Below are 10,000 nucleotides of genomic sequence, written 5' to 3' on the forward strand. Positions count from 1 at the left end.
TCATAACTATAGTTGTTCGGGCAGTAGCAATAGCAGTACCATCAAAATTAGTATGTTTATACTCACAGTAGACGTAGTATTAGCCAAAGTAACAAGAGTGATAGTGAAAGCAGAAGTGGTAGCGGTGCTGTTAGTAATAGTTGTAGTAGTAGTTGTTGTTGTAAAAATAGTAGTAGTAAGGATATTAGCAATAACAGTATCCGGATTTAATTGCAAAAGCTATAGCCGTATCAAAGTTGCCTCCAATTTTGTCATCTCTTCGTTCCTTTTGTGACTGTTGTTGTATAGCAATGGTTAATGGTTAATGGTTAAAAGCAAATAAATGTGCTAGACATCTAAGGTCATGTAGCACTATAGTAAATGGTAGTGAAGGGTGGTTGAGTTAGTGATTAGTTGTCAAAGTTGGGCAAAGGAATTGACGAGTAAATGGGTTAAGGTTGGGTAAGGTAATGTATAGGGGTTAGATCAAGTGAAGGATGTATATGCATTTGAGGAATGAAAACAGGTTGTCAAAGCAGAAAGTGCGAGACGTTGTGGGAGGGATCACGAAAAATCGGTCCCATTTGGCTGGGCTAAATAGATTATTTAAGAATTTTGTAGAGATGGGGGAAGTAGAAGGACGGGGGCATGTGGAAGAGGGAGTAGTGTTGAGGGAGGTAGTGTTATGGGGAGGTGGACAATAAGGTTGTAAGGTCGTATAAGGGTGGATGGGGTAGTTGATGAAGAAGGTTGTGGGGGTATAGTTGTTTAAGTTGAGCATGTTGGGAGTAGAAATGTCTCCTGGGGTGTTGATTAGGGTGGATACTGTACTAGTCGGCATTGAGGAGGGGGTATTAGTTGTAGTGTTCAGAGCCGTGGTCATAGGAGAGCCTGGGGTCAGGGAATCGGGCGAGTTTGAATTGGTGGAGCTATTTGATGAAGAGGCAATCCTCATTGCCTCTAATAATGGTATGGTTAATGGTTAATGGTTAATGGTTATTCATTGTTGGCCATGATAAGCCTGGAGTATGTTGGGTAGAGAAACGGTCCACCCCTCAGAGTCGCTTGAGGGGTAAGGGCTAGACAACTAAAGCAGGGGAATACCGTGCCCATGGCTCCCTCAGGCCGTTCAGGACTGGCACAAAGTCAGCCTTTCATCCTTTCAGCACGGCTCTCATACCTTAGGAAGTGGATAGTAGAAGGGGTTGGTGAAGGGACAGAAAGGAAAAAGTAGGAGGGGGAAAAAAAGACCATGCAAAATTTGTTGAGTCGAGGGCTGAGTCCCAAGGTTGGGGAGTTCCCCAGCATTGGTTCCCAGTCTCCGCCTCCTAAGCCCCCCCACGAGAACAACGGGCAAGGGATTGGGGGGGTGTTGTATAGCAAGGATAATGACACAAGCATCAGTGATTGAGTTACCGCGACATAACGGCAAAAGTAAGTGAAGTGTGAATATATACGTCCGTAGAGTTTAAAAGTATTTAAAAGGTTGCATTATCATTCAGCACATATGAATTTGATAATTTCCAGTAGCAAAAACATCGACTGTAAAGTTGTTTGGACAGAAGTAGTAGAAGTAGTAGTAACAATCGTAGATGTCCATATTTACAGCTGACGTAGTACCGGCAAAAGTGACAATACATACAACATTAATGAAGGAAGAAAACATAGTGGTGGTGGTAGTAGTAGTTATATTAATATTAGTAATAGTAGTATCAGTAAAAATCTAGTTGCAATAAGTAAGCAATCACAAGGATGGTGGTACTGACAGACAGCTCTTTAGTAATTGTAGTAAAGATATTTAGGTTTTCAGGTAAAAGCTATATTTGTATTACGTGTTGTCTTTATATTTTTATAATTTTTATTGCTCTTGTATTTGTTTTTGTTATATATCGGTAGCAATAGCAGTAAGCAGTAATTCAATAACACTATTTGCAGCAGCAATAGCTGTGACAATAGCTGAATTGTTAGCATTAGTAGTTGGTGGTACTATCATTATCTCCCTCTACTGACACTATTAATGATAATGAAGCGACTATCATTGCTATTCCTGTAACTACTCCTGTTAACAAAAACAATGATAATACTACACATATCATTGTTATTCGAACTGCTGCTACCATAATTGTGACTATGACTACTATCCCTATTACAACTACTGCTACTTCAACTATCAAAACTCTTACTACACTTACTTTCGTTGTTGCTATATCATGACAGTTAGGAGTACTATTGCGTTACACAGGATACTAACGATTACTGTTTAGTAAACCGCAACCCAGCACACTTATAAGTGTTGCCCATGTTGTTTATGATTATCCTTACTACTAACATAAACTGATGGTAACCTACATATTGGCTACTAGTACCGCTGTTTGTAATCTTACTATTAATACTACTGTTACTACTATATTAACTACTAATACAATATTTTTACTATTACGACTGCCATGACTCATGATGCTACTGCCACTAATTGTTTCGTGTACTAGTATTACTACTATTACTTCAATAACCCTTATTTCTAGTGTCGCTACCACATTGACTTTCCTGCTGTTGCTACTATCCCAATTACTAATACTATCCCCTCTCAACCAGATATGCAATTTCTAGATAGTATATATCTGGTTTCAGTATTCTGTGGTTATCATACATAATCATAATTGGAAGTTTTGGTTCGGGTAGATGGGAAATAGGTTTATGTGTGGTTTAAATAAAACAGCTGGGATTATATTGTCATTGAATCATTCCTTGCCAAACTTGTTTTCATGTTTTGTCATGTTGATTTTTCATGGAATCATTAGTCACCTTTGTCTTCAGTTTTAAAACCAAATCAAGTTTTTCCTTCAAATATATCTTAAGAATCAAATAAGAATGTGTAAAGCCAGGCCAGTATAATCATATGAGTTTTCTCGTATTTATATTTTGTTAGAATCATCATTTCCAATCTTACTAGAACTCGGTTATCTTGCTGAGGATAATAAAATAAACAAAGGATTTTATGAAAGAAGAACATACAATGTTTATTCAGTAACAGGTTACAAACTGTGGGTAGTGTAGCCTTTAAACAGGGCGCAGTATCAGTACTATCAGGTGTGGTAAGTGTGGCGGGCTATACACTTCTGGTGTGGCTGTGTATAGCTCACCAAACCTCCGCTGCGCTAGTGAGCAAGGGCAGGGCCGCGCCGCCCCCGCCGTCCCGCTGCCCTGCTACTGTGGCTCTCCAAGACATCCATACCAGGGTGGCGGTGGCTGCTCCATGGGGCGGCACCAGGGCAGTCACTATGACGTAGGTAGCTGGTGCACTACAACGTAACGAGTTCCCACTGTTATGTCTACAATGAATAAAACTGTGTTCTAAAGTAATGTACCAGCCACCCAGGACAGGCACGATGTACTCCTCCCTGCCCGCCGTCTGACTGTTGCCCCGCCCCCAGCCGCCACCGCCCGCCCACCACACTCATCATTGATGTCACTGGTAAATGGTTATGGTTTTGTTGTCGCTGTCCGCACGTCCCTCGAGACTGCAGGGCCTAAGATGCTGATGACGATTTACCAATGCCGGCGGGCGGATCAACCCTGGCGGGGGCGAGCGCAGGGAACCAAACAGTTTCATTCACACTGTCAACATTCGAGTGTCTTTGAGAAAGACAATATAACCACTTATAAGAAACATTAATAATACTTTGGATCATAGGTGTTCCATGGAGCACTAGTCTTGGCAAGATTACTACACTCCTGGGTGTAAGGCATAGGCAGAACAAACTCTACCTCATGGCTTAGGCTACACTGCCACCACCATCACATGATTGGCACTCAGTTTAGGTAATAGGCCTATGGCTATAACCCATCCATCAACAGCTGCTCATTAACAAGTAGTCTGGATTGTATTGCTTGCACATGACTGACTCTTGAAAAATGCCCGGATACAGATTGTCTTTAACCGCAACAGCCTACATTTCTTCACTCACTTTAATCCAGCAGTAACACACACTCATTGTAAAGAAGCTAGTATACTTACAACAGGCTTTAATAAATACTGCCACCAAAAAATAGAATGCAACTAATATTACCACCCGTGACAAGGTAACGTGAGCATTATCACTACTGTGATTAAGGTTACCATAAACCTGAACCCACCGATCAGTAGCAAGATACTCTTAACAGATTCACGCTAGTAATATCACCTAAAATATTTTGATGTGTTATTTCAGAATATGTTAAAATCTGCATTAAGAAGTATTAGTACTACGAATATTCCCGTCATGGAGGAAGAATTCAGCCCATAGCCGGAGCGAAGCCGCGATCCGGGGGTAGAAAACTGTCGCAATGAACCATACTTATAACTTCATAACTTCAAATGCAGCCTGAGAAGTAGCCTAAAAATCCACAACTGAAAAGTGTAATAATGCCACCAAGGAGTCATACATGCAAACCGTTCTGATCGCAAAACATAAAGTATCGACAGGGGCATTGCTGTCAAATACGCATGGAATGCTATCACGAGGTAAGATTTGAAACAAGAATAAAAAAAACTAAACAATGAAAACGGTTGAATAATCCCAGAGAATCGTCTGAAGATCGTCCAACGCTGTTTAGTATAATAGCCTAACTTCATTTTACTAATAACATGATTCATTATCAATATGCGTGCTCTTTGAACTCCTCATACTTGAACCTTATAGAAAAAGTGCATATTTCCTATATCAGCATCCTGAATACATCGACAGCTAAACTAGTACTTATCTAACTGAATTCTGAGTTTATTTCGGTATAATACTAAATGGTTAAGGGGTAGGTATTCTCAAAGATAACCAAAATGTTTGAGCGAACGAGAACGATCTCAAGCAACAGGACTGCTCGGAGAAAGAGTCAGTACAGCAGATATTTAAGAGCCTCACTGCCTCTCCCTTTGCCTTTGCCATCCTTTCGCAGCTTAGATATCATGATTTTAAAGTATGGGAGGCACTTAACACAAATTAAAAAACAGAAAGTTATCATTTGAGCCTAAAGTTAAGCGAGAGCGAAACAGAAAATTAGAGGGTTCACATGTAAGAGTAACAGCGATAAAATTTGTTATATACAGTTAGTCTGTCACTATGTGGATTGCGATTCACGTGGATTTTTATCTACCTGACTTCAGGGGTTATGTATGTATGGTACACGTCAGTTTAGGTTGCAGAGCATTCGAACTAAGATGAATATACGAATCAACAAGAAGCAAAAGAAGTGGGACATCCCCCAACTACGAACAGTGGCTCAATCCAGTACCAAGAACAGCCATAAATTCTCAGTATTCAGTCGGGACACAGTCCTAGGCATGGGGCGGATGCTCACCAAGACGTAGTAGTATCTAATTACCATTAGAAGTAAAAAATATAATCCTTTGTTGAAGGTAGTGGCACAAGCCTCAATGAACAGTTGCTCAATCCTCAGTAAGAAGTAACAAACCCTCAACTAGGAGTAATGCTACGACCTTCAGAAAGAAGCACTGGCAGTTTTTCTCACGTAGGGATGGTGGCACAATCCTCAATTAGGAAGTAGAAGCGAAATACTTTGAAAAAGGAGTAGCGACACAGTCCTCAGCCAGGGATAGAGGCATAAATCTCACCTAATAAAAGTGTCACAATCTTTGGAGAAGTAAAGTAACACAATCCTCACGTAAGTGAAATGGAACGACCCTCTAGTAAGTGTAGTGACACAGGCCACTAATGTAGAAATTTAAGGTTGGCTTGACTTATTAAGAATTATCATACAGCTGCACAATCCACTGGTGGAAGTAATGTTACAGTCTATAAATGAGAACATACACTGATAATGGAAGTCTACATTCACAATCAAATACTTGAATATCTTAAACAAAAGATATCAATTCATGTTGCAGAGCAGTAATCCAATCAACAGTAGAAAAAATACCATAATCCAAATCTAGACATTACACCATAATCTATATATTGGCTATGGTACTGACATTATCAAGCTCATTCACGGCACAATCTACTTGCACATGAGTGGAGGCGATGCCACATGTACATCCCGTTGTGAAGTAAACTACAAATGAAGATTAAATAACATGACATTTTCTAATTCAGTTACAACTTTCATACAGATCCATTTTCAAGATAAAAACGGCTATTTCTCGACAATATATTGATTTGCTATTTGTGTTAATTTATAAAAGAAAAAAAAATACAAGTGTCGAGTAATTAAGAAGAAAAGAAAAGAAGAAAACATATTCACAGCTAAGCTATCACGTTAACCCATTTCAGGTTACGGCCACAGTGCCACCTACACCCAGGCATAAGTTGTTCTGCCACCCTCATCCAGGCACTGAGAGGGTAGTGCTTCCCCACGCAAGGGGCTCACGCCACACACCATCACTACCACCACCGCCACCACAGCACCACCACCACCATTGACAACACATAGCCGTGTGCTGCCTGCCTCTCTATATCGCACTGTTTCGATATCCATGACAAGGATCAATAAGCATGATGAGTTTCTTTCGTGGTCTGTTATGGGTCCTGGAATTGGGTCCATGTTATGCAAACAGCTCTGTTTACCATCCCTTGTGGTAGAATATAATGTAGCTACAATTGTATGTATTCTGATTTTTTCATGTACTTTAATTGTATTCTTTACATAAATGCATATCGTTCATCACAGTGGCATCTATTAAAATTGTACATCATACTTACGCTTTTGTCATGAATATTTTAACCCACAAGTCCTGTTCATGGTGGCAGTGGTGAGGGTTGAGGTAAAGGGACTCAGTATATATAAATATATATATACATATATTGATATATCTGGAACCTTTCATAATTTGTAAATCCTATAAAAAATATGCTATGCCACTATAAACAAACCAGAGGGGAGGGAATGAATGAACCTTCTTTTGCAAACTTGAAATATCTTAATATATATGCTATTTTCTTCCCATTAATAGAACGCAATGATTGTTGAAAGTTCCTAAAGTGGCAAGTATCGAAAGAAAACAATCCGTAGAATGGTTGGCATTCTTGCATATCAAAACATCTCAGGAAAACGAACATATATGAGCACCTTGCATATAGTACGTGAAACTCTATGGTTCCATCAATCACATTTCAATTATATTTGAACAGATTGAATAGTGTAGTGTAGAGACCTACATTATATTTTGGACCGTTTTTTTTATTTCAAGTGTTTAAAGTGATATCACCTGGAACATTGATTCCCCTCCCTGGCATCTAGTATCTAGCAGCTGAAGTAAATAATGGAACTTATCAGAGATTTACAGATGTAGGAATGTTTATCACTGAGCCTACGTAGAAATGTATGCCAAGGCTGCCTAAGAGGATGTCACTGGGTCTCCACAAGTGTTGCTGCCATAGACCGCTTCACCTGATAATAATTATGCTTATCATCAAGAAACTGCAAAGCCATATTAATATATAAACTCTATTTCATGATATTCTTCAGCTTCAAACATTCACCTTGCAAACCATCGTTGCATTTCACCGGATTATTATTATTATTATTATTATTCTCATCTCACAAATGTTACACGTTCAAATGAGCAAGTGAACAAGGAAATGTGTCTAGGAAAAGGCAGCCAAGCTTTCTAAGTGGGTGGCCAGTGCCCCTGTTAGGAACTGCCAGGCCATCAAGCACCAAGTGGGTGGGTGGGGTGACACCTCAGCCCACGACTGGCCAGAGATTAAGGTGGTGGTGGTGGCGGTGGACCCTCTCATTGTATATCAGCTGCGGTGGTGGGTATGGCAAGGTCGCCCCCTACTCGGTAACCATCCACATCTATTCAGAACAGAGGTGGATGCGGAAGGGGTGTGGTTGCACAAAGCCCTACCCATCACGATAGCAATGGTGTTGGATGTGGCAAGAGCATTTACTATTTTGCACCACATCCACCTCACCACTGCGTGTTTGTGCGGTCATCTGCCCATCTCTTAGGTGGTCTCCTATCCATGCTCCTCTGCAGATCCTGTTAGTCTGACTAAACAACAATGCCAACAACACATTGTAACTAATGAGTATTTATATTACTGTTTGATCAGAAATTCTAAAACCTAGAGATTCCTTAGCAAGCAATTTCCACTTTTGTAAAGCATCTTGTAAATTATGCATATTTCAAGTAAAATTAACTTGGTAATGTTCAGTGTCTGGCTGACACGATTCACTCACATTTGCGTTCACTTTGACGGCATATCACTGCATTCCCCAAGTACAAATATCTTCTGGCACATCTAATATTCATCTGACTTTTCCATATAATAATTTCCACATCAGTCATGACTTTCACCATATTTGTCTTCCACTGCTTGCCAAAACTAATAACATTTCTCCAGGGTTTTGATAAAACATTATTTGAGCGAACTCGTCCACTAATTCTACATTTCTGGCACTTTGGAGATATTGGTGTCCTTCTTTCTGGGTCATTGCTGTCTTGTCAAAGACAATCCACTACTGGCATGCTGACATTAGCACTTATGTGTCTGTGGTAACAGTCATGACTTTATTACGTCCTTCCTTGCCTTTGGGAAGCGCGAGGCTTCACCCCAAGCGCATCCAGTCCAACCATGGGGTGGCACTTTTGCAGGACAGCCGCCACGTCGCTCCCTCGATTGTCTACAGACCCGCTGAACTAGTGGGAAGGTCATCCATCTCCAGCTATCACTAGAGGCAACAAACATGAAGAAAGCTGGGGCAAGCGTAACGGAGTGAGTCGTCTGTCAGGGACACCCACATGCTCAGCTGCAGCTGCTGCACTGCGGCTGCGGCTGCACACCACGTGTATAGGGCAGTGACTCGTTGGGGGAGAAGGCCGCTAAGGGCCCAAGGAACCTGCGACCCTAGCGCAGATCACTTCCAGGCGAGCTATAACCCGATCTGTGACCAGACCTACTGGCTGACCTGCTTCCAGATCTACTAGCTGACCTACTTGCTGGTCGACTAGTGGTTCTACTTCCTTGTCGACTAGCTGGCCGGCTACTCGGCCGACTGGCAGGTCGACTACTTGACCGGTCACACTCTTGCTTTGTTACTAATCTGTGAGCAGGGCAGTCAGCTGCATGACGCACAAGATGATGATCGTCATAGATTACTGGTCCACCACCTGCAACAGCTGCAGCTGCAAGTGCACCAGGGCTTCGGGGATCGCCTCTACTTCCCGACACAGCTGTTGCTGCAGTCAGAGGTAGATGCTCGGGCCGAGGGGACCAGGTGCCAGGCATGAAGGCGCGAGGAGGAGGAGGTGCCTCAAGCTGATCTAGTTCCACTCCTGGAGGCGGTGGTGGCCAGTCTTTAGTTGTTTCCAGGGTCTCTTGACTAGCCCGTAACCTCGTCGGGGGAAGCACGCCATGCGGCCCGCGAACGGGTGAAGGTGGCGGCTCTGGAGACCACGAGGGTTCCCTGGCACGAGGTTTGAGCGAGTGCCACGCGGGAGGATGGTCCTCCGGCACCACATGGGCCGGAGAGGGCTCAGGCCGCCGACCCTGAGGCGGCCATGGGCCCGGGGCGTGTCCTCACATCCGCGTGGTAGCCTCTAGTCATACAGGCGGCTCGGAGGGGTGTGGCATGGTCTGGGCAATAACAGACTGCCTGCTGCTGGCGCTGCTATCCGCTCGACTCGATGCTTGACTGGATGCACGTGAGCTGCTGACTCCGCTCTCAGCTCTACTGCTGCCCCCGACAGACTCGCTGCCTTCACTCCCCCGCCTTCCTTGACCACCAGCGCCGTCGCTCCTGTCAGAGCGCGCTGAGGGTGCTGCGGAGATACAGACAGACATCATTCAACAAATGCTCGTGGTGATACGGTGCTTAATCAGTATTCTAAATGTCACTGGCTTACTTTATTTAACTCAGTACAATCTAAGGATTTAATTTATTGGTCATATCAAATATCATAATTATACAAACAAATAAAGTTTACATCCAGAGAGTATCATATAGAGAGAAATATTAAATAATTAAACTGGTTACAGATAAGGACTATGTCGAGAATGCACCTTCAAAAATGTTAAGA

At 42.4% G+C, this 10,000-nt stretch overlaps 2 protein-coding genes across 5 annotated transcripts in view; both read right to left on the reverse strand.

Moving 5' to 3' along the window:
• Positions 1-2,970: 2,970 nt before the first annotated feature.
• The window catches only part of LOC125027118 (glucose transporter type 1-like), a 306,196-nt gene continuing 299,166 nt past the window's right edge, over positions 2,971-10,000 (reverse strand). For 3 of the 4 annotated variants that reach the window (XM_047615955.1, XM_047615948.1, XM_047615954.1), the window contains one exon: positions 2,971-9,742. In XM_047615955.1, the coding sequence (XP_047471911.1) occupies positions 9,525-9,742 (218 nt within the window). In that variant the 3' untranslated portion in view covers positions 2,971-9,524. The remainder of the gene's footprint in view (positions 9,743-10,000) is intronic. The other variant, XM_047615949.1, reaches the window with a different exon arrangement.
• Positions 8,829-9,483, reverse strand: LOC125026876 (glycerol-3-phosphate acyltransferase-like). Its single transcript, XM_047615474.1, has 2 exons — positions 9,470-9,483; positions 8,829-9,387 (listed from the first exon to the last, which is right to left on the reverse strand). Exons 1-2 carry the CDS (start codon positions 9,481-9,483, stop codon positions 8,829-8,831), a joined length of 573 nt encoding a protein of 190 aa, XP_047471430.1.

This window comes from Penaeus chinensis, chromosome 7, assembly GCF_019202785.1.
Source record: "Penaeus chinensis breed Huanghai No. 1 chromosome 7, ASM1920278v2, whole genome shotgun sequence".
Taxonomy (NCBI): Eukaryota; Metazoa; Arthropoda; class Malacostraca; order Decapoda; family Penaeidae; genus Penaeus; species Penaeus chinensis.